The sequence below is a fragment of the Leptosomus discolor genome, chromosome 2 (genome assembly GCF_034619465.1).
Source record: "Leptosomus discolor isolate bLepDis1 chromosome 2, bLepDis1.hap2, whole genome shotgun sequence".
In the NCBI taxonomy this organism is placed as follows: Eukaryota; Metazoa; Chordata; class Aves; order Leptosomiformes; family Leptosomidae; genus Leptosomus; species Leptosomus discolor.
In genome coordinates this window covers 14,311,407-14,337,316 of record NC_141392.1, presented here as the reverse complement: position 1 = coordinate 14,337,316, position 25,910 = coordinate 14,311,407, and the positions used below count along the sequence as shown (strand labels likewise).

At 40.7% G+C, this 25,910-nt stretch overlaps 1 protein-coding gene across 3 annotated transcripts; it reads right to left on the bottom strand.

Annotated features, from left to right (window-relative positions):
* Nucleotides 1–3,214: 3,214 nt before the first annotated feature.
* Nucleotides 3,215–25,665, bottom strand: RRP15 (ribosomal RNA processing 15 homolog). 3 transcript variants are annotated; one of them, XM_086460708.1, is made up of 5 exons: nt 25,575–25,665; nt 21,885–22,159; nt 19,878–19,975; nt 18,830–19,031; nt 3,215–3,642 (listed from the first exon to the last, which is right to left on the bottom strand). In XM_086460708.1, the coding sequence occupies exons 1-5, from the start codon at nt 25,663–25,665 to the stop codon at nt 3,490–3,492; spliced, it is 819 nt and encodes a 272-aa protein (XP_086316834.1). In that variant the 3' UTR covers nt 3,215–3,489. The 3 variants fall into 3 exon arrangements, with proteins under 3 accessions (XP_086316834.1, XP_086316835.1, XP_086316836.1); XM_086460709.1 differs by having other exon boundaries at nt 25,602–25,665; XM_086460710.1 differs by having other exon boundaries at nt 3,215–3,630; nt 25,602–25,665.
* Between the last annotated feature and the right edge of the window lie 245 nt (nt 25,666–25,910).

The following is a 25,910-nucleotide window of genomic DNA, read 5'->3' as shown; positions in this document are numbered from 1 at the left end:
TGACTGCTCTGTGTGGACATTAACTATGCCAGGATTCATTTCATAAGAATGGGGAGTTTGTCATTTTGAGTTGTACAGAGTGTTGTGTGCCAGATGACTTCTGCCTTCCTCCCTGGAGACGGCTACTGAGCCAGCTCTGAACAGATGCAGCTTTACAGACCACCTTCTTTTGGAAGCGTCAGATAGTCAGAACACTTTTATGGCCTCCAAACAATTCATTTCTCTCTTTAAAACAAGACACACAAAAAGCCCTATTTCCACTAGGAAGCAGCTTCCAGCTCTTTTGTTCTTGCTTGGGAACCCAGGAGAACCTGCCTCACAGCTGCAGAAGTGGGAGCTCTTCCCTCTGTGTTTTAGCAGGGAAGAGGCTGCAGTGCAGTAGCATCAGGCACAAGGATACTCTACCACCACTCCCGAAGTGTTTCCCTAACGGCAGGCTGAAGAAAAGCAGGGAGAAGATGGTTCTTCCCCACCCCCTCGCCAACTCATGCCTTCCTTGCTGAAAAAGTTTGCACAATTAATATTAAGAGAAATTAGATCAGAGGATGAGAGACATGGGGAAGAGCTGACCCTGTGCCTTCTCTTATTAAATAGAACTTTGTTGCTTTGCATGCAATCCATAGAATATTAAACTCTACATACTCTGGAGTTGGCTTGAAGCCTAACAAAACTGGAACCACCCCATCCTTATTGGCTTTATATAGATAGGTACAGAAATATACAAAGTTGAGATGATTCATGCTCTCTGGAATGAAGGGCAGCGGCACAACTTTGCTTAAGCAGAGATATTCATGGGAGCAAGCAAAACAGACCGAGTACTCCGATGGCTGGGAAAAGCTGCTGACGGTTGTTCTCGGTGGCTATCAAGAAGAACATTACTGAAAAAACAGGTAGGGCGGTGGGTAGGGCAGCTGATCCCACAGCTGAGAAGGGAGACTGGAAGGTGTCTGGGCCAAACAGGGTTTAGTTCTTCTTTTGAGCGGCTAGTCAATGAAAACAAAACTTGTGAAATAAATCGGCCACCAAATGCCTAAAATTAAAATATACCACTCCCACCTGCCATAAGAGTCCTGAGCTCCTTTCTCTTTTGAAGGTAGTTACCAATTTAAGTTATTCTAGAAGTTTCTCTGCATATGCACAATCAAAGGACAAGGCAAAGGCAAAGTACAGTATCAAAATAAAAAACCAATCTACCTAAAAAAAAAAAAAAAAATCTATTAAGCTTCTTAAAAGGCAAGAATTGCTCTCCACTCATAGGCAAAAGGTACTGTTATGCACTCTAAATTAAATGGAAGCTCAAGGTATTTTTAGCAGTATCAATATATTCCACGTTTTTCTTAAATACACACGTGACACTTCAGTACTTTAATCAAAACATAACTTCAAAAATGCACAAAAACTCATAAACACCCAACTATACTAGAAGCATTCTGCAAGTATTTCGAATTTTTTAATGATCACCTCAGGATGTTGTAGTTCCTAAGGAAAAAACAGAGTTTTTTCCAAAAGTTTGATTTCAGAGACTGGTGATATCATACTACAGAACAACTGTAGATTTAAGGGTGCTGATGTAATTTTTTCCACACAAAGTAACTGAACTCTGTAGAAAGCAAGCTATGTCAGATTAGACTATTATGCTGCTTCATAAGACTTAAAATTCATTATAGTGCATTTTTGTATTGCACTAATGAGATGCCAGCTCTCACTGAACAGCTATACAGATGTCTAGCCTTCAGAAGCCAGGATAACCATATGTCAAACTTCTGTGGTTTTGCCACTTGATATTTTGGGTGTATGCCTTCATTTGTGATAATAAATATCAGGCCACAAACTAATGTCTCCTCAGATATCTAATATGTTTAACACTCAAAACAGCTTGAAAATCTAAACATTTCTGCTGTTAGCTTTGAGTTCTCCTCAAAGAATTATGCTACAATATATACCAGATGAATAGGCTAGGGATAACACAGCCATTGCCAGTTGTTAGGATGGGTTTCTCTGCCATTTTGTATGTATATTTTTCATCCTGCAGTATACACAAAGTTCAAACCCCCTCCCCTCCTCAGGGCCTTCGTTAAGAAAATCTATAAATCTGCTGTCCTACCACACATTGCAATGCTGAAGACTGAAAATCTGGAAGTTGCTCCTAATCATACCTTGCACATAAGCAGGTACAAAGAAAGGTTTGTGCGTAAGACATCTGTAGAAACAGACGGAATAGCACTATGTATTTTAAGTACCAATTAATAGGCCTCAAGGCATTTTCTTCACATAGCAAACGGGGAAATGTGATAGTAAAGTTAAACAAACGACACAGCATCAGGCAGCCAGTCTGGAACAGTGAAGGCAGCAGAATTCAACCCCAGCCTCTCATGTACACGACCTCAATCATGATGCACTTCCTTCTGTATGCATATGCTTATACAGAATATATTCTTATCGTGTACATTAGCTTCTGCACCTTCGCAACCAAACTACTAATAAGGAGGAATTGCTGTAGCTTAAACAAAGCCAGTAGTGTTACACTGACAGATGTCTCCCAAAATTTGGTAGTGTTACAGTACGTACCCAAGAGGAAGAGCTTTTGTTTGACCCTTGACAGACCTGAGGAATTAGCATTAAACCCACAGGATGTATCTCGGAGGTCCAGCTCCTTACTGAAAAAGGCCAGAACACCAGAACTGCAAGTGAAGCAACACTGAATACAATTTTATGTGGTACTGCTAGAAAAGCCTTCTCTCCTCCAACAAAAACAATAGCAACGGCTGTCCTTTCCTCTCTTACCAGTCTCTTAGCTTAAACAACTTCAGACTTGCAATGGAAAACACATCCATACATATATATATATATATATAAAATTAAATATAAAAGCCAATCAGCAGGGTCAAGTCTCTCTTCTTACAATTACATTTCCAGAGTTGTCTCCAATCAAACTAATGCTCCAAGACCAGAACTATCACAGTAATGGTTAGTTTTCCTTATTATCTACAAACCCTTTTCTGGCCAAAGTAGTAAATGCTCTATAGGAGTCCGATAACTTTACAAGGTGACGGCATTTGTGTGTTTATTGTAAGCCATTTCTATTGCGAATTGCTAACAACTTTTCAAAGTGCAACACTGATTTGGAAACGCAGGCACACTAATACATCAATTGCCATGACTAACGTATAAACTTTTAATGACCTTGGCAAAATCTTTCTTTCATTGGGCAGGTGCCACTATTTTGACTGTACAAAATGTTTTGGAAATATGTTGAAAATTATACATGTTTTGGAAAATATTTCAGGATTTCAGTATAGCAAATGAAGCTATGTTAAATAAAAGTTTGACATGGAGGAGAAAACACTCCAAAGTTGTGCAAGTCTTTTTTTTTTTTTTTTAAAAAAAAGAGAGATATCCTCCAAGCATTGCACATTCACAGAATGCTGACTTTTTATCCAAACAAAGTGAAGAGGATAAAATATCATCTTGAAGGGTTTTCAGTTTCACTCAGTCACTGTCATCTTCTTGTTTCAGACCACCTCCTTGTTCAGCATTGCCCTCTCCATCACTTTCCTTGTCCCAGTCTTTCATAGATGCTCCCATCATGAAGTCATCACGCAGTATATTCCATTCTGGCCCCTCTTCGGACTTCACTTCACCCTGAATGTTTGTGAGGAGGAGAAGAGGGAACAGAGGAAGATAAGATGAATGGCAGTAAAAGATGGAAGCTCTTCATGCAATCAAAATAACACCCCTCACGCTCCTACAATTTGCATCGGCAGACCTACCAAGAGCTAGCTCTTTAGGCAAATGGTACACAGAAATATGCAGGACAATCAAAAATGACTTGATGCTAAAAAGCAAACTTGTTTTAACCAACCAATAAGAGAGATATGGAAAGAAAACAATTATTCCTCATGGATGAAACAGTCAACCCTGGGCATGGCTTCCTTTATTAAAATCTTTCTTGGCAATCAGAATGGATTCATGATATCATTTATTAACCCCCAGGTGCTGCTTCATTAGAACACTTTTTGGCACATTTCTAAAACACAAATATGGATTTAATAAAGGCTTAAACCCACCCCCCCAATTTAATATTTAACATATTCTGCAATACGTGAACCAAATCCCCTTTATGTGGATTATTACCTCACTACCTGGGCTTGTCATATGGTGCAAAGCTGCTTCTAAAAGAAACAAAAGTTGATCTACACTCAGCAAGCCAACACCACCTTACTCCAAATTTCCTACCTCTTGAAAGTGGATAAACCGAGGCCACACTACACGGACTGGTGAACAATGAAGAAAAGCAACAGGCACGTAGTTTTAGGTTAGCACTGAAAATAGTGCTTGGTTGCAGTTCTTCTCGTGACAGATCATATTTGGGCAGTGCAACAGCCCCATCCTGTGGCAATAGTTTTAAAGAACAGCTCGAAGCTATTCCTACATTCTTACTGTCGCAAAATACTAAACACTGTTCCATGTACTGAAGAAGGATTTCAGCGGTTTAAGCCTTAGTAGCAAAATACTTCTAAGGAACAACATGGCTCAGTGTCCAGCAGGCAAGCAAAAAATCGTCCTATCAAAGAGGAACCAGGAGCACTGAAAACAGTAACGTATTTCTGCAGGGTCTCTGAAACAAAGTTAATCCAGGCATCTCAGGTGTGCTTTTCCCCCTGCCCTGCTCAAAAGGACAGACTACAGCTGACTCACCGCAGTCTATGTAACCACCTCCTGACACTGTACAGTGGATGGGGGTCATCTGTTACTACAGCATCCTCTGCAGATGCAGATTTGCCTACTAGGTGCAAAACCCCATAATAAGTGTGTGATTGCTGTAGACATTTGTTCATGCCTCTTCTCTGGCATGCATCTGGCCATAGGCGATACACAGAACCATAGCACATTTAAGCTGATGTCCGTGCAATCTTTGGGATTTGCATCATACCACACCAATGCAAGTCACTTGAGTGCAAAAAGTCTGCCAGACAAGATATGTATTTTTAATAGGTTATCAAAGAAGAAATCCTAAATGTGACTTCTCCCGCAGTTCTTTTTGAAAGACTACTCACAAAAATAGGGTAATGAACACTTTCCTACCCAAAAGGAATCTCCCAGGGCCCAGTTTGAAGAAAAATAAAAGAGAAACTCTACAGCTGTTCCTCAAGATGTTTGCACTGTGTTTTGGTTTGGGTTTTTTTTGTCCTCACAGCTGCTCTCATTAATGCCTACTCCTAAGAGTAACTCTCCCATCCCAACAATCCCCCTTTTCCCCAGGGTAGTGCCTCCTAGGCACTCTCGACTCTTGCAGCAATTCACTTCAAATGCTACACGCAGTACAGTCCGAAATCATCTCAGACAGGGTAATCAATTATCCAGAATTAAAAGAGTTACAGACATGGTAGGTCCCTAGACAGACCTTAAGATGTTCACATGCAAATAATCTATATTAGTACAAACGCAGGTACTCCGTTCTGGGATGCAAGGAGAAGGTAGCTCGCCCTCCTCCCCTTTTTTAACTGTATTTCAGTTGTCTTATATGTTTACCTTTGCAGAGTAGAGAAAAGTTGAACAGATTACAGAAGTCACCAAGCCTTTTCTTTTTTAATCCCAGACCTTTTATAAATCACTGTTTGAACATGCCACAGAGTTAAATTTGAAATATCTAAATGGAAAAATCCCGTTTTCCTTACAAAACAATCAGATTTTCTTACTTTTTTTTCCAATAATAATAAAAGCAACAGAGATTCCTTTTTTTTTTCTCCCATATGCGCAGAACAGGGCTTTTTTTTGGTTTGTTTTTTAAATAGCACAGAAGCAGTAGATTACTGTCAACAATGACAGTGAAAGGCTCAGGGTTTGAAAAGCCCAATGCTCAAATTCATCAGAAGCTACTATTCAGCAACCATCAGCCGTTCTTTCTGGCTATGTCAAGTAACAACACAACAAAAGCAGGACCTCAACAAAAGAGGGATGCTGATCCTCCATAGCATTACCCACTATGTAAGGCACCACAAAGGTCTGAATAGAGTTTTACAACAAGCCTAAGGAGAAAGACAGAGGTAGCATGTCCATGCCTCAAAGATGAAGATTAAATGCTTGAAAGCAAATATTTAATCAATTTTAAGCATGCTCCCAAGTGAAGAAAACCCCCTGTTTAATATCTTCATTCCTAACTAATTTACTGCTCTATTTTCCCCTCAGAATAAAAACTCCTCAAATCTATTGTATCACAAAACATTCCTGCAGTCTTAAGAAAATATGCAGCAAGACTATTTGTATAATTAACAATTAGTTCAACTGTAACATCGCTTCCCAACTTGCTTTATGTAACACTGCTAATACACTTGGGATTTCAATGCCATAATCTGGTTTCATCTAAATAAAACAAAACTGATTCTTGGCACGTGGAAAATAAACCAGCTTTCATTCTATACAACCGCTTTTGAACTTCAGTCAGCTGTTCATCCACATCTCCCACACTTCACTACAGTACTGACGTCCCCTTTGAACATCCCCAAATGAAAACAAAGCAGGCTGCATAAACACTAGTGTGTAATGCTACATCAAGTGGATCCCTCGATAAGGCAAGGAGTGAAAAATTCTGGTGCTGCTTTTTTCCCCCTCTCCTTTTTTTATACTACACTTGAACGGGTTTGTTCTTTGCCTGAAGGTGTGGCAACCTATTTCAAAAGGTCCGAGAGGCAGCAGTTAGTAAAATATCTCAGGACTCACTGGTACATGGTGATGCACTTGTTATCATGAGCTGAAATAAGACAGACCAAAACGTGCAGTGTGGTTACTCTAGTGCAGATACTTATTTGCTGGGACATAACAACAGTCCAGTTGTAAAGAGATCATATAAATAAAACAAACACCATCTTGCATGCTTGGTGTGCTAAGTCTGACACATAGTAGGGCTCTAGTGGGGACTTCCTTCCCAAACTAGTTCTGATTCGAAGACATACCCTCTAAAATCTGCACCAGGACAAGACGAACGGAAATTCTTAGCAAAGTCCAAATAAAACCCCCAACCCAATGACAAAGCTTAGGTCTGTCACCTACAACAGCTGTCCCTTGCAGGATCCAGGCTGGAATTGCCTCCTGAATGATTTTGGAGGAATCAGTCTATGAAAACCCTAAGGCATCAGCAGCAGCTATATGATCAAGATCAAGTTAAAAATCTCCCTGTTTTGGTTCATTTCTTTACCACTTTAAAAATTTGGAGCTATGTAATTCACTCTTGGTAAATGACATTACAGTAATTATTTTCAACTGAGACCTACCAAACTCAACACCGCAGTTGTGGCAGACTGCACTGCCACTCGGGAAACTGGTCCCCTCCACCCCTTCTGAAGCTGTCAGAAGCAGCAGCAGGACACTTGTAACTGCACATAGCCGCTTCAGTCTGCAAACGAGTGCCTTAGCTCAAAGCCTGCTTCCTTTGAAAGCTGAAGGGAATTAAGTTCAGTCTAAGTCACAGGACATTGTCATTTTCATCTGTTGCTTTACTGGCACAACAACATCCTAAAACCAGAGCAGGAAAAGTTTGCCAGAGCTTTTCAGAACCCTACGCACAAGCAGACTGAAGTCCCATAAAGCATATCAGTAAGTAACAGCACTAAAAGATACGTTTTGAAACAAGAGGCACAGATTAAAGACAGCATTTCACACCACTATCCACCAGCTCGAGTCACTTGAACATACCCCAGCTTCTGCCTCTGCAGAACAGCAAACACACCTACATCACCACAGAGATTCCCCTACAGCCTGTGTCCAGAAGACAGTAACTGCAGGGTATTAACAAATGAACGTTTTTCAGACCTAGGAATTACAATCAGCACACTGGGCTCCCACACCTTTTCTCTGTGTACAAGATTAAATGCCAAGGCTTGCAGGGGCATCTCTCTTTACCATCATAGACAATAAACGTTTATTTGTACCTGTCAGAGAAGGAATTTCTAACATAAATATCTCTCAAGCAACAACTTTAAGTCCTGAGAAAACAATTCTAACATGTCTAATTAATTTGAACTGCCTCCCCAGGTTCCTCTGTTTTGCTCAATACAAACATCTAAGACCTCGAAACACAGGGAGGCTTTTGTCATGAGGAAGAAGTTGCAACACTTAACTGCCAAAACGTATTTTCGCATACATCTAACAATTGCCTTCCCTGCCAGCCTGCATCTTGCTCCGAATGACGGCTGCTATTCTGTTTCTCATCCCCAAACAAGTCAGTTTAAACCTAGCTCAAAAAACAGCATAGGCATTCACTGATGTGTGTTAAATCTCAATTTAAGAACAAAACAAAAAAAAATATCATGGAAGAAAATGGAAAACAAAGAACGCCAGCATGATAATTTCTCCTAAATTAATCTTCAGGAATATCCAAGATCACAGGCTAAGAAAATACATTTCCTCTAGGCCGGGAAGAAATCATGAAAACTGCAGCTGAAGTATCTAAAGCAGCAATATAATCAGAAAACAAGATGTAAGGATCTTTAACAGAAAAATGGTACTTGGGTTTAATCATCAGTGCCACTTGCAACTTTATCTAATTTGAATTACAGTGAAATCTCACTATAAGAAAGGTTCCTACGCATGCCTGATCCCAAACAGACAAAACCCCACAGGTCTGGAAACTCAGAATATATCCTGCACCACTGTCTTGAACTTCTGAGCTGAAGCCTCACAGCAACTCACTTTGGGAAGCTTTTTTGAGCTTGCAGAACATGTGAGCTGCACAACAGAAGCCTATTCTGCTGCAGCCTAATTCTGCGCAATCATTTATTCCTTGGGGTGAAAGTCATTCAATACCCATTTGCATCCTCTCTCTGAATGAGAAATTAGAGCAACTGACCTAAATTGCCTTGGATTATTCAAAGTGACACTATACTGCAGATATCAACAGTGGCACAGGGGAATTACTCAGACCACAAGGTCTCTTGTGCACACCAGAATCTGGACTGGCATTTCTAGTAAATAAATCTAAGAATGAAATTTTTTTTACAGTGTGTTTTGAAACCTGCTGTTCATGTTCAAACCTCTGTAAGTAACACACTGGAATTATTACCACAAGCACAACAAATACTGATTTTCCTTTTGAGCCCAGCCAGAAGACCACCCAGAGCTTAATGACCTGCATGAGGAATCTCCCCATCCTCACATCCTCCTCTAGGGTTTACTACAACTAGGGATGTGTGAATGAGAAGGAATGCTTTGGGTTGGCACGCAGAGGCTTAAACATGCCCCAGCCTTAGAGGGGTCAGAACTGAGTTACAGAATTTCTAAAAACAAGCATTCATCTGGACTTAGGCAAAGAAAAAAAATCATTAGCATAGTTATTAAATGCTGAGTTGCAAAGCAGAATGACAGAGACAGCTTACGAGAGAACAGATTTCCTCAACTTTAGGTCATCAGAAACTTCATCAATTGGTATTTGTCAGAAAAAGCAAAAATATTTTAAGAATTCAGGCATAACACAGGGCCCTTCTGCATACAGGATGCTCTGAAACTCCTCAGCCCATGCTGTGCTCCAGCTCCGATAGCAGCCATCTCAGAAATCCTTCTTCTGCACAAGGAATTTTACCACATTCTGCTGCAAGACAATGTCTGGCCGTACTGGCATCAAGAATCCCTTTACATGTTTTAATGAGAAGATGAACAGCATGGGCATGCTACACCCAGGAGCTACTCAGAGAAAATATAAAACTCATCAAATAAAAACTCACTTGAAAATAAGTCTCACCTAATGAAACAGTCTTATAGTTGAGTTACAACACAGGTACCCATACTACCAATTCCCCTTGTGGAATATATTCTGTAATTTGTAACTCATGTTCTGTAAAATACAAGGCAAAATGACTGTGTCATGAATATCAGGTAATTACTTGATCACTGTCTTTCCAACTGTCAGGCCGAAACACTCCACTGACATAAAAAAGAAAAAAGGTCCCCAAGAAAGCATCTTTAAGTAGGTACCAAATAAAAAGTACCTCAAAGTACCTTGCAAATTATTACAGTGAGCATACCTGGCAAGAAAGAAATAACACATTCCCTGTATTAGGTTATCATGCAACATAGCAGCATAGAAAGTTTCCAGACAGCATACTCTTTCAGTACGCCATCACTGCTCATTTTCAGTCATGATTTTTAGTTTTTACAGGAGGAAAAAAAAAACTACTTTATCATCCTCATCTACAAACTTTGATCTTCGCATTTGCAATGCCTGTTTATCAGCAGTTAATACTACTGAGGGTGAAATTACTGCCTACCATACTGGCCACTATCATCTCAGTATTCACCTGTTACTCCTACCTTTCTTCATCTCCGAGTCTCCACACAGCTTTCATCTGCTTGAACAATAGGATCCTTAGAGCAAAGACTGCACAGCACCGAGGTCAATTAATTCTTGACATAAAGACCCAGTGAGTACTGTGGTTAAAACCAACGTATGATCAAGATTTCTGTATTTAAAGCAACACATTATACTTTCATTGCTTATCAGACAAAAATTTTTATAGTAAGTTATGGTATTCAAAGTAGTTGAATCATAATTCTGACTCAGAAAAGACAATACTGTGGATTAGAAAGAATAGCTTTTCATGCTAGCTAATCATGAGCCCCAGATAACCAGCCTGCAAAATACTGTTATTTTGTACCAAAAAGTGTACTGGTTAATTACCAAGAGCAAACCTAGCTGGACAACTCTTTACCAGTTTCCATTGTTATTCCTAAAAGGAAAATAATAAACCCAGAATTTTTGTGTTTAGATGGGATTCAAAATAAAGGAAGAAAGAACTTTTCTAGGTACTTAACATTTCAACCCTGAAAGAAATGCCACACAACTTCTCACAACTGATAAAAAGAGACTTCTCTCTGTCAGCTGGTCCTACATTTCTTAATGTCTATTGCCTGCAGTCATGAAGGCACAATGGAGTTTAAAGATCAGCCTAAACATTATGCAGAGCCACAACATCCTTGTCGCAAGTTGCACAGCTCCCGAACCATCAAGCTGTACCTGGAAAACACACAGATACAAGAGCGCCTAGTAAAAAGCATCCGGTCAAGACTGCGGCCTTCGATGTGCTATCCCTCAGAAGTCAAGTTCTAATGTCTTTCAGCAGTCTACTTTAAACAAACATTTTCGAGTCACAACCGGTTTTTCTCAGATGTCACCCATTTAAGCGCATAAGTGTCTTGCAATCTCAGCCGGGTACCTAAAATTTTCTGCAGGTTTTTGTAAAAGCTTGCCTGTCGGTACAGCAAGGAAACACGCAGGCCCACGGCTGTTTGGAGTATTTTTTTAATCCTTTTTAGAATAAAGTAGCAGCTTGCAGATTTTTGAATAATCTGAATGTGACTATTTCCTACAACTGACGCTGAAATCCACTGCTTTTCATTACAATTCAGCAACAGGCGTAACAGAGTGAGTCCCAAAAGGCTGTCTCAAACAACGAAGGCTACAGTAATGACCGAGTCCTTCACTTCCAGCACTTAAGAAATCATCTCACAGAGTAGCTGATGAGGAAGAAGTGGGGCTAATAAAAAGCCTCCTCTTCCTGACTCAGGATTTCCACTTACGGTTGAGTCCCAAAACAACTACAGGGATCCAGAAAACTATGAGGCGGGTGTGTGTGTGAACCCACAAAGAACTAGCTTTTGTGTAATTTTATTACTAAATATGAAATACTGAAGTTTTTATGACTACTAAGCAGCTTGTCTGGCTAAACCTCCCTACCCTCATTGCCCCTGCTTTTACTTAAATGGCTTTTGCAACATATCCTAAATGTCTGCAGATTCAAGTCTCTTTGATTTTATACTCCTGTAATTTCCCTCACACCATTGTGGGTGAGTGGCAAACTCATTAAGGAACAGCCCATACCCCTCAACACTCCCAGGCTGCTTTCTAAAAGCAGTTTAAACCTGAAGAGGAAATATGTGAACGGCCCGCGATCCCAATCCCTTATCTTAGCCATCTGGCTACCCTTTCTCTGCATTTCTGACTCTTCCATCTCCTTCTACATTTCTGTATGGGTTTTCCCAATGCCTGCAGATGGAGAAGGAATGACACAGACCACATGCAGAACACTGTCCAGCGTTCAGCAACAAACTGAAAAGAGGTCAGACCTTCCTGAGCAGACAGCTTTAGTATCACTTGTAATACTAGTAGGTTTTAAATAAAAAGTATATATTCTAAGCTTTCAGTAAATTTCAGTAACACTCATTAAAAGCTGGCCAGATTTTCCCATAGAAAAAAAAAAAAATTCAGCAACACTCTAACCATTGGAATCTGGAAGCAGTCTGACCCAACACTCCTGAAGTCTACCAAGATAAACAGATGAGTAGGTGCCCACAGAGATCATTTGTAATACACATCTGCTAGTTCAACGCTCTGGAAATCAGAACATTTTATACCTTAATAAAACTTCAAAGTAAGAGAATCACTTTTCAAGATAATTTCCAATAGAAAATGCTTAGATGGGGGAAACTGGTTCAGATAGATGAGCTCCACCCAATCTTTCTTACTTCCAGAGAACATTTTTTATAAAACTTTATGAAATGTTTAGATATGCTTTTCTCTAAGTACATTGCCCTGCCTATAAGAGTTACAAACAAAGCCAAAAGTGGAGCACTGCTTTTATAAGGCTTCCAACTCAATTGACCAGATAAAAGTCTAATAGGATTTGACTTTTTGTGCTTTGTATACTTACAGGAAGATCAAAATAAGATGTATGCCAAAAGTTTTTCAAGTGCAGTTGTTCATAGTTTTACTAAAAAAAAAAAAAAAGCAAGCCTTGCAACATCTCTGGGAAAACCAAACACCACCATAGTATCTTACACACTAATAATCAAATAGCAAAGCACGTTAGTCTCAAATATGACAGATGGAGCTGTCTCAGTATTGCCTGACATTTCAGTCACAAGTCCCTGTTTATATTCACTTACAAAGTTTGCCAAATTTCAACTCCTTCATGCTGAAGGCTTTTGCGATGTTTCAACTAAAATCACTTCATCCCTTTTCACAGAAAGAGGAACTTACAATACTTTGTCCATAGCTCTAAGAAGGAAAGAAAGAGACGTTTCCTACAAGCATCCACTAAAACCTTGCATCATTGATTCTTTTTGAATTTCAAAATCAGTTAAGATGTATTTTGGAGCTGGGAACACGTCTTTTACGATCTCCACGAACATCTTCCTGGATCTGGCCGAGTTATAAACATCTGGAGGACTGCCCTCCCCAAACCTGAGGTCACCACCTCAGTAGCTACAATAAGCATTTAGTATCTAAATTCTCTTAAAATATCTGTCCTCACTGATCACATACTATCTGCACCTTAGAAGACAGCATTAAACTGGACTGTGCGTGACTGATGATGACAAACAGGGAACTGGTCTTTCTGTGCAAGCAGTTGTCAGGGCTGCTCTCAATTAGGTACCAGGACGCCGGACTGCGGGCTTGGCCCTCAGGTGTGGGGGGAAAGAACCTGTCAGGAACATAAAACATGAAGAGGATAAAGAAAGAGGTTGATGGAAACCGAGTGCAAAATCACAGTCTTTTTTCCTTCCTGACTTCTGGTCAAGTATCTGAAAGAGAGAGCAGAAAGGCAAATCTTGAGGATAAAAACACAGGAAAAGGTTTAACCTGGTGAAATACAGCTGTCACATGGCCCTTAATCCTCTTATCTGGAGTTGAACTCTCAGTGTCAAGTTCTTGACATCTATCAATCAAATACATATGTAAATATTGACAAAGACCTACATTCCCACATCAACACAGATGCGTGTTACCAGCTATGGCAACAGATAGGGAACTGAGCTCGTACTTCTGAAAAACCTAACCCTGCTGATGACCCAAACTAGGTAAGTCACTACATCTTCCTATAAACAGATTTCAAGTAAAAATGACTCCATCAAACAACTTCTAATTCTGCACGACAACCCTTTACCTTAAAGAACATAAGAATTTAGGATACAGCAAACTGGTGGCAGCCTGCACTGCGTTTATCCCTAAGGATAAAAATCAGAATACAGCATACAATTAGGTAGTCGGCAACCTCTTGGTACAAAACCAAAAAGACTGCATTAAAAGAATCAACTCCAAATATATACAGGTGACCCTCAAGAGAATATATACATATTTGGGAAAAACAGATGCAAGTGCATGCTTTATAAAAGAATCCACATTAAAAGTTTCTGTGCATGTGATGGGAAGACATTTATTAAAATTGAGAGACCATGTCTGCGCTAGCTGCAGCTGAACTAAATTAATACTTGGCTGCCCCCTCAAATCTACTGGAATACATGCACGCCTGGTTACTCCTTCAATTAGTTCAGTAAAACCAGCACACAAACAGCTGTAGTGATAAACTTCTGCTACTCTGCAATGTCATTATCACCTAAGAAAAAAAGTTTCCTTTTAAGATTAAAAGAGGTGTTGATACACCTTACCAAATTGCTAGAAGCCATCTAAGCCTTTATCCATGCTTCAGCAACAAACTTATTTCCTACAGCTGGTTAAAGCAAGCATTGAGACTACTGTCCCTCCAAACAGGTGTATGGATGAAAATAATCTTTTTTTCTTTTCCCCCTTCCCATTTCTACACTGCGGAAACTGGAAAAAATCACAACAACATGCCAATAGCCAGTACTTAGGCATGAAAGAAGCTGCAAGAAAAAGGCAGCAGTCACTCTTACAGGTTTTAAACAGATACCATTTTTAAGCTGGAAAGAACATTTATATCCCTATTCAACTTGAAAAATGAAAGCCTCCATGTCATTTCTTGTGGCCCAGCAAGAACAGCAGTCAAAGTCGCAAGTGCTGTACTCCTCCTACCCTTGAACAATCTTCAAACTACTGCTTAAAATTAAAATATTTATGAATATTAAAAGTCTGGAGAACAAAAGAAAAATCTATAGTAAGCCCAACTCTAACCACTGAGTTTACAAATTACTTACCGAACACTAGGAGCATTTATAAATTACACTTCAGGCAGAAGGAGCTTTTCTGGAAAAGCATTTTATTTCACGTCTCATATGAGCAATAGCTGATTATGAAATAGCACTTGTATTCTTCTCCACTCATCTTCCTTCCCATCAATAAATTATCTTAGAATAGGTACTATTTTGAGACCAATACACTGTTTTTTTCCAGATGCCATCACAACACAGGAAGCAAATTGTACCTCCAACTCATGTAGTCAGCACAGCTTACAGAAAAATTACCTTGCAGAATTTGGATCATGGTTACTGAAGGAAACCAGGAAATCCTGCTCTCACTTCCACCACTGAAATGCTCTGCACCAGATCAGGTGTACGAAAACTTACAAGCTGCAGCAAACACAGGTGATTCAGAAAACCATGCTACAAGGGCCTAATGCAAAATTAACCGTTGATGAGTGCAGGTTATGCTTGTCACAAAGACCATTTGTAACTCTCATACCAGTTATTTATAGGTCACTAGAAAATGTTTCAGCACACAGTAATGCTTTACAAGGAGTAGCACAAATGATGAGTGAAAAGTCAAGGCAAGAGCTTCTGGTACTGGACGAGCCTGTCGTAACCGACATGCAGCAAGGGAGAAGAGTTGAGGCTGCTGCGGGAATGTTAACTCTGAATTTCTTTGTTTCCTTACAATTAATGATTTCAAGACCTCATGCAATTCACTACGTCAGCCAACACGTCTGTACAACTCTAAGAGATCAGACAGAAACTTTACTCAACCCTGGAAACAAAGGTACTTTCCTAACCCATAATCCTAAGAGCACCCAGAAATTTCTTAAGGACATAAGGGAAAAAAGGATTCCTGCAAGGAATCCTTTACTGCCACTACCTACTTCTGTATTTCTTCTATGGCTATAAAGATGACTTCAGCCTTTAGGGGTGGAAAGACAGCATCTCTGATATGTACCTTTTTTAAACCTGTAGTTTAATAATGTTTCTCACGGTACCTTACAGGCGGGAAGGTGCAAAATACAACCAACACATACTGAAAAATGAAAATCTGGTCTGTAAGGATTGTGTTGAACAAGACTGAAAGTTCTCATATGTCCCAATAAATGCTTCCCCCAAACAAACATCCCAAAACTTAAAATAATCACCCAAACAAGTGTTTTTTTTTTTTTAAAAAAAAAAATAATTATTACATTTTCCTCCCACATGGCAAGGCTTTCAGATAAGGTGAAAGCTTTCAGGGAGGAAATTAGATGATCTTACCCAGAGGCAAGCATCATGTACAGCACCTTGGGAAAAACAGGGAAAAATATTACACAAGTCAGCTGGCTCAGCAAGGATTAAGAAATACCTTGATAAACAGCTAATGATATGAAAGGCAAAGCTTCTGGCTCCAGCTCAGAGAAGTAATTTCTCCCATCTGGGCACACAAAACCCCAAGAAGGGCTGCAGTTTCACATGGCACAGGGAAATGTTCACGGCCTTACGGTCTTTCTTTCATAGCTACATTGGGTGGGTGCGCACCAAACAACTTTTAGGCCAACAGCTAAAAGCATACAAGGCTATAAACTGTGTTCTCACAGGGTACAGGTTACCTGTCCTTCCCATCAATGCACGAAGCTGATGCAAATAGAGAACAAATTTTTTTAAGTGGTTGGGCTACGGTGAAATCCCACTGCTACAGACGGGCCTTCATAGAGCATTTAATTTCTTTTTCTCACACACACATGTATCTGACTAAATAGTCAGCCACAACAGAGCTTTATAAGGGGTTTCTTCCCCAACCCCTGACATCTGGAAGAAGCCACTAAACTTTCAAAAATACGGCAGCAAATTCTGCATTCAAAAACCACTGCAGAGTAAGAAAAAGCATTTGCCCATTCTCAGAAATGCAGTCAAGTCTCCTTTCATAGCACAAGGCTTGAGTCAAGAAATGTTTGCTTTCACTGGTAAGACTTTATTCTGCTATTTTTCCTGCTGACTGCTTGCTTTATGTGGGTGGGGTAGTGTTTTTATTGTTCTGGACTGCATTTTAATTGATGGCAGAGTGCCTGGAGTTTGGGATTGGCATCTCGTCCATTGTTTTTGTTGAGATAAATAAATCTATTTCCCCCCTCTTTTTAAAAAATTAAATACACGCCATATTCTCAACTGCTAAAAACAAAGCAGGCTGCTACAAAAAAAAAACCCACAAAACAAACAAACAGAAGCTGTCAGATGGCACAAACAATCTACCCAACTCCTGGTGCAAGGAATTCACCACCCAAAAGCCTCATCCCTGCTTACCACCCTCTGAAAAACCCTCACAGACCAAGAAGCAGAGATATAACAGTGGAGGCTTGCAGTAGTTCAGTGGCTACATGCTCGTGTAATTCTGAGGAGGAGATTAAAGATCAGATTTTGGCCTCAACCTCAAACATCAATAACTACAAGCATGGGAGCCTGCTAAATGGGTAATATATGCTCTCAAGAGAAAATAAGGCAGCATCTAAAGCACCTCCAGAGCACTTTGATGGAAATATGGTGTCACTGATGCTGCCAAAATAAGACTATTTTTTATAGTACAGAAACATTTGCAATCTATGTTTTCTGACCTAGTGATCAGAAAATTACCCTGCTACAATCTGACACAAAGAAAAAAAGGTCCTAGCTCTGGCTCAGCTATTGATTCAATGCCTACAATAGTAGTTGGTGCTGCAATCAGAATCCTGCTACTCCAGGGGAGAAAAAAAATAACAAAGAAAAAAAAAAAACAAACCCACACACACGCATGCCCCCCCCCCCCCCAAGTAAGCTGGAATTATTTAAGCAGAAATAAAGTGTCAGCAACAACGTAAATTTTTCTCATTACCCGAAGAATTTAAAAAATACTTTTATATTACATTTGCATGAAAATTGTATGAGCTCTTCATGCCAGGCAGTGTTTCAGCATGTTCCCCAAGCGCACACAAACAAAAAACATATGACAAACTGTTGTCTCACAACTGATTAAAGTATTTCTTCCTGGCACAGAAAAGCACTTAGTTAACTACTGTGAATCTGGGCCAACAGAAGTATTCCACCCACTACCAAGCACAAAGTTCAAACCTGAACACAAATACGCTTCAAAAACGTGCAGCTTCTGAAATACAAGAAAGAGTATGTCTGAGAAATTTGTTTTCAACCCTGAGCTACTTGGTGAGTTGAAAGAACAGTTAAAGGGTTGGATGAGTCCAACTACACTGTGTCTCTCTTGAGCGCATTTGGAAAAAGTGGAATGTGTTAAAATACTTCTTTCCAAAACATCGTAATGGTAATAAAGCCACGTCAGCCTAACACACACAGACAAAATCAGGGAAAGAAAAGCCTATACATAATGTTTAGTATGTCTCAGTTTCTTTCTGTTGTGGTATTCACTTGTATGGCAAACCTCTTCAGTTCCAGATACCATAACCACCCAGAGGAAGTGAGTTCGAAATGTCCAAAACCATGGGTACACACAAGTCTAATACACCATGTAAGATGAAAATCCCCCGTGCCTTTAACAAGAGCTGATAACTACTACTGGCCAAATTCCAAATGTTACAACCCACTAAAACCCAGCAGTTTGTTCCACAGTTGGTTCAAAATCCAAGAAAAAAAATCCAATTTCTCATATTCTTTTTTTAAACACACAGTCAAACCCATGTCATTTGTACACACGGCTTGATGTCTTATCAAAAGAGCTTCCAGTGTTTTTGTATCTTGATACTCAAAAGACAGGGAAAGCAGGCCAAGAGCTACTCGCTCCTTCCTTAGTCGCAAAAAAACCCAGGCGCTTGGATCACAGCAGTTCTGAACACCAGGCATTAATGGACAGTAATTATACTGAAAAGATATCTGGTATGCATCTTTTCTCTCAGACAAAGCCTACCTGTTTACTTTTTGTGGCCTTTCCAGCAGGATTCTTGCTTCCTTTAGTACCTTCCATGTTTCTTAAAACATTGATAAAATCTTTCTTTGAAACAGATGACAGCAGTTTAGCGCGCTGCCTGTCAGAGCTCCCAGCTTTCTTCACCTTCTCATCAATGTTCTTCTGGTGCGTCCTGACAGCATTAAATAATTGTACAACACCTCTGGAATCGGGAAAAAAAACAATAAAAACCCCAAAGTTTTTATCTCAAGTTCCCTTTACAGAAACAAACCCTCTACCAGAGCAACTAATCAGTGCAGATGCTAGATGGCTTCTAGCTCCCCAAAATGGTTACTTCAGATCTCAGTTCAGTTCAGTAACATTTACTTCAGTGTAAGAGATTTTGAATTTTCACTCTTCCTTCACATGTATTGCTAGGAACCATTAACAAATCCACAAATAACTATTCAGACCCCAAAGTAAGATGGTAACATGGCACTGAGATCAGTGCAAGAGCATGTTTCATCCCTAGAAGCATGTCACTTGTCCTACAATCAGCTATTAAATACCTCAGGCAAGATCTTAAGAGCAGCTCAAGTAGGGGCACAAGGCAGAGGAACAAGTAAGGAGACAGACAGAGACAGCACATCAAATTTTCAACTAGTTCTGCAACACCAAACTACCACAACGCAGAGCAGGCAACTGAACTTAACACATGTGGATCTGGTGAAACCTCTGCGGAGAAGGAAAGAACAGAGTAGTAGAAACAACTGTTCTGCATTTTTAAAGCATTAAATTAACAAAATGAGGGGATCCAACAAAGCACTTCTGTTAAGCAAACATTACATTCCCATCTAAATTTTTACTTTTTCATAAAGCTTCTGAAATCTTTCGTTGAACTTGATACTGTACAATGCAGACCTGTATATAAATCACTTGGCTCCTGCTAGTCACTTCTTAAGAGTTCAATCTGATTGGAAACAGATTACCTGAGCAGGCCCTTTCTTCCCCTTTTCCTCCTTTTTTCAATATACATATATTTAAGGAAAGCATTCAGAAAAACTCTTACCTCGTGGCAATTCTCTGAAGATTTCTTTCTGTGTCTCGGTCTTTGACAACATCTGGCTTCACTCGGCACATCATTTCCCACTCCCGCTTTTTATCAAGCTGCATTATAAATATTGTTATGTGAAACAACATGGAGCATTTGAGAATGCAGCATACTCTGATAGAGTACATAGCAAGAGGAAAATAAAAAGATAAATCAACAAAGCTCAGTTTGGTTTGAGGCTAAGGGGAGCTCCAACATGGGGCTGGACAACGGGTCTGAGGCAAGTCTCTTGCATTGGCACACCAAGGGCCACAGTCAAATCAGAGTCACTCGCCTTCTGTAACAAAAATTAGAAAAGAGTCACACCAGAGTGATGCCTCTGGCTCATGGCAAGCAAAAGGAGTCTAGAAAAACTCAAATTCTTTCACACTGACTGCTACAGACAAGGAAATTATTCAAAGACACCTTTCAACTCCAAGACTTCACAAGCTGATCACAAAGAAATTTATACATAATAAAATCCTGGGTCTGTCAAGACAGGCATGTTGCATTTTGAGCCTTGGGAATTTGAGTTCCCGTGCTGAAATAATCACGGTACAGCTTTGCGACTGACGGCAATGCATGGCAAAGACTACAACAGGCAGAACTCAAACATCAGGAAGAGCACCAAGTGCCCACCAGAGAACAACTCCTGTGCACAACACTGATTTTTGTCTTTTTTTTTTTTTTTGAAGCTCTCTGTTTCAAAACCAAATGGACTTGCTTTACCATTACCAGGGGCTACAACACTACCAGCTTTTTTTCTTGCTACAACCGGAAAACACTATTTCCCCAGCCTCTGCTTCAGGAGTAAGGTAGTGAAATATTGTTTTTCTCCCCTTTTAACAATTTAACAGTGCTCTAGGCCTGGTGATGTTGCATTACGTTTCTTTTATGCAAGATGTCTTCCATGGAATTTCAGTGCCCTTATCTTTATAATTGCTTATCTTTAGAATATGAGTTTATGACCATGTTTTGGCCTTTTATCAAAAGAACTGCCCTATTCTAGCTTCCATCAGCAAGAAATCAATAGAAGGCAGAGTGTTCTCAAGTTTTTTCTAAGGGTAAACAACTCAGTTTGGGGACTTGCAGCCCACCTCTGCTTTGCAGTACTCCCACATATTGACCATATAAGAACAGGTACTTAGCACAACCATCACTGAGCAGATGCCTTACTGAAGCTCTCTGTATTTAAAAGGCAGGCCGTGGCCTAGCCACAGCATGTCCCAGACTGTCAGGTGGATAACCTGGTTATCCTATTGAAACAGAACTGGTAAGATGAGACATTAGAACTATTAATGTATTTTAGCCTGAAGGTAAATCAATCACGGCCTGGAATTAACAGTTCCACTAAAGACACACAAACAAATGACTTAATTGCCAACATAGTTTTGTTTTCTTCGTAACAGTTTCGGAAACAGAAGAAATTTAGGGCACAAACACTGTAACAGAAAACTCCTACTAGGAAAATAATCGAGGGAAGCAAACAACGATTCACAAGCACATCAATGATTACTGCAATCTCAGTAATCTAGAGGCGTTTCATCTTGGAAGTTGCAGCAGAACTTAAATGAAAGCAGTTTTCTTCTCTATCCCCCCTCTCACTTTTGATGAGAGAGGACTATTGCAACTTGTAACGCCAACAAAGTGAATTGTACCTCAAATTAACAACAGCAATTAGAAAACTAAGTTTAAAGCAGCTGCTTTCACCCCCTCAACAACAAAAAAACCTTAAGCTGATAGGCTGGAACAGTCCTCCTGCCAAAGAGCAGCCTACCCGATGGCCCAGAAAACACAGAGAGGGAAAAAGCCCTACAGCATGACTGTCTGGAAGGTAAAAAAATTTGAAGCTGCTTTACATCACTGTGGAGAGATTCCACAACTGAGATAGTCTCAGAACACTCTCCTAAATCCCCACTGAGGGGATCTTGCATGTATGCTCATCTGACTATGACTGCACAGCAAAATGCTGCATCTTTTTCTCACCTTCATTCTCTTCTCCAGCCTTTCTTGTTTTTCCTTTTCTCTCTCCTTCTCCAGTTTTTTATTCTTGGCCAAGATGGTGGACTTATTTTGCGGAATCTTTTTGTTGAGCACTTTTGCCATGGCATCTGCCCAGCCTCCACTTGGGCCAGCTTTGGAGCTTGATGCCTCTTCAACCACATTGCCAAGGGCCGCCGTTTCATCTTCATCATCACCGTCTAGGGCTTCACCTCCCGAAGAGTAGCTGTCCTCTGGAAGTCCTGAGCTTAACTCAGTATCTAGGGGTTAAAAAAAAAAAAAGTATCAGGAGTTCTGTTTCCAGTAATGATCAATCACTAGCTTAATTTGCTCCATATGTAAATGTTATCAGAGTTCAGGGCCACATACTGCTTGCTGTTACAATTAATTCCTCAAGCAGGCATACACCACCATAATGAATTTATTAGAAAGTATCCAATGCAAGTGCTTGCTCATCTCAGTGACGATTTAAAGGGATTTAAGAGGCTGGGTAAAAGGGAAAAAGTAGCCTTGGAAGTTTATTATTAGATTAATGAATATTTTAATGCTTAGGAGTGGCACGTTTTGGGGAAAAAATCTTATATTTTCCAGTTCAAAAATTTTAATTTATAAATGCTTATACACACGTATGTATACATATATGTATGTACGCACCTACTTATAAACAAACTGCAACAGTGACATCTAGTGTTTAAATGCAAACAGCTACATGGATTAAATTGAAGATGGGGGGCATTTCTTACATGAAAGCAAAATCAGCTCAAGCAAAATGCCAGCAAAAATACAGTTACCTAAGCATAATGAACATAGAGGGGAGACCGCTTTGTGAAATAAAGAATCAAGACAGTTGTCAGGTAGCTTGAAAGAAACCAGAGGCACTGAGATTTTTTGGTATAAGTAACTGCTCAATTTCTTGATACACAAATAAAACACCCCCAAATTCGAGTTTCCTTACCCTATGGCCCCTTCAAAACAAGTAAGAAGGAATTAAAGTTAAAATACTGAAGTTTGGAATCAAGCAACAGCAAGACAGGCGAGAACAGCCAACTAGACGGCCAATCAAACACACGAAGAATCTACCACTTCCCTCATTAGTCTGTTCAGCAGGTCAAATAGCAAAAATAAAGTCTTTAATGTGCAGACTATTATCTAGAATGAAACGGGCTGGAAGTTTGGGGTGTGCTAAAATAGGTTTGGCTATTTCAGTGGAGCCACTTTATCACATAATCAAGAGCAGATCACACAAGTGTCCTGACACTATTAACTACCATTCCACTAATATTTGTGCAACCCAGAAGTTTTAAATTAGTTATGTTATATACAACTTTCAAGGCTGCAAATCACATGCTAGATAGAAGGAGGGTGGTTTCTGACACTTCTGCAGTCCCAACAGCAAGGGGCCAATTCCCCACCAACTCTTAAGATACCAGCTGACTGGCTTTCATCCATCTATCACTCTCACACTACTTTAAAAAAAGGATTCTAAAAATCACAATGTTAAGTACTACTGAGCCAAGTGCTTTACTTCGTAAGCACTACTATATCCCGTAAACTACCTTTATCAACCAAATCATTAAGAAAATGAAGTCAGGACTGCTTCACAAGATCTGTTCTCCACAAAACCACACAGACAGCTATTAATGATATTCCTTATTAATCAATTGCCTATTTAATTACTTAACAAGTATAAACATACCCTCTGTTGCCAGACTAACTCTTTACTCTGCCGTCTCCATACGCCTTTTTGAACCGGCAAAAAAACCCAACATAGCAGCAAAACAGTGGTTTAACCAATTTAAAACAAAGCCTCTAATGCCCAGGCATGTTTAGGGGCTTGGAAAGCATTTAGTGGTCATCATGGAAAGAAGCAGGATTATATGTTTACATCACCAATGTGGAAAAGAAATACTTCATAATCTACCTCATTAACTGTATCGGTATGATTTTTACTACCACCCAGGCGAAAGTGTTGCATCATGCTCAATGCAGGATAAATTATGAGGTTTTTTCCAACAGTCCTTACTATAAATTGGAAATTTAGAACTGGCAAACTTGTTCAACACATTTAGAAACTATTAAAGGCATCCTTTTTATGATATCAGGATGTCTCCATATCCTGATTTCCAAATTTAAAAAAAAAAAAAAACAACATAAAATCAAACCATTGCATGTAAAGAAGTAGGTGCATCACCACATCCTGGTTACTACATGTAAAACAATTTGTCAAGTTTTCAATCCTAAGCATTTTCCATGATAGAATAAACAATGAATTAACCCCTACTTGTGACTTTTTATACATACAAAGGCTAACAGCTACCAAAAGTCCAAAGCTGAATGCCACACACTGCTTAGGACCAACTTCCATATTTAGCCATTAAAAAAACAGATCAGACTTATAAAAAGGAAAATCACAAAAGCATGTATTAGTCTCCTTCATACAATATTTTCTGCCAATAAAATAGGAGGATAATGCAGATAATACTAACATTTTGCTTTCAACAATTACACAAAGATGAACATGGCTTCAACAACCAGTCATGACATTGCTTAACACATCAGAGGATCTGTCAACAGCCTGAGATAAAGCAGAGGTATTTCAAAGTAACTAAAATTAGATTAACTCTACCAGAAGTAGGACATGGGACTCTATTCTGAATTGCAAAGACTGAAGCCTGGCAAAGATTTAATATAAAAAATTCTAATTGTGTGTGTGTGTGAAATATACATATACATCTCTTACATCTCCATGATACATTCTTCTAAACTTGCTCAGTGATCTAGGTTTAGACACACACAGTCAAAAATAGTAATCATTCAGAAATGAGCTCTGAAAGAAGGTCCCAAACAAGGCTTCCCCTTGGGTTCAGTTCTGACCCTCAAACCAAACAGAACCGCCGTAAGCTACTGCTCCACAATTTTGATACACCCCAGAATAATGAAAACAAACATACAAAAAGGGTATCCAATTACATGATATAATTAAGAAAGGGATCACAACTAGCTAGTTATACCCTCACAGCACACGAAAAGGCAAGAATGAGTGGAGAACGATCTGTAAAGGATGAAGTATGACCGTGTTTATACTCTGCGCTCTCCTGGTGCATTACTGTAATTGGCAGATGTCACGGGTTTCCTCGGGAGCAGAAGGCAGCTCCCCGTCTCGCACAGACAGACAGACAGACAGAGGCAGACACTCAGCTCATCACACGCCGGAGCTCGTCCTGCTCTGCCCAATTCCCGCCCCGCCCCCAGCCTCCGCTTTCCCAAAACAGGGGTACCCCAGAGACGTTTTGGTGGCCCCGGGGAATAAACGAGCTGCTGCCGGCACTTCCCGGGCCAAGTCTAGTAAACTCAGCGGCGGGGGAAGGCCAGGGCTGGTGGGGCCGGCGAGCGGGGAGCAAGGACAGCGCCGGGCACCGCGGGAAAGCCTCCCCCACGGAGCCCCCCAGGCAGCGCCCGCCGCCCCCACCCCGCCCCACCGGGAAGGAGCTGCGGCAGGGCCGGGGCCTTGGCTCCCGCCGCCCCGCGCCAAAGGACTCCAACCCTCGGCCCAGGCTCCGGAGGGAGGGAAGAAGGGGCTCGGGCCCACCGGCGGGCTCGGACGGGGCAGAGAGGAGGGGCCGGGGAGGCCTCAGAAGCCCGTCCGAGCAGAAAGGAACCCAGCCCGCTTCCTGCCCCCGTCGGGGAAGCAGCGCCCGTTACCGCTGTCCGCCTCCTCGCCCACCGCAGCCCCGCGTCCACGTGGGCCCGCCACGGCGGCCGCCATGTTCCCCGCGGTCCACTCGCTATCGTCTCCCGGCCCGGCCCCCGCACCGCCAACCTCCGTTCCGGCTCCAAGGGTTCCGGGCGGGCGGGCGGTGGCTTCCGGGGCGGGCCGCGGGCCGGGGGCGGTGCGTGGGGGCCTCGGGAAACCTGGCGGCCCCTGCTGGGTTTCTTTTTTTTCACTGAACAAGCGACAGAAATGAAAAAATAAATAAAGCAGAGAGGTCTGCCCGGGCTTCCCCTCTCCCT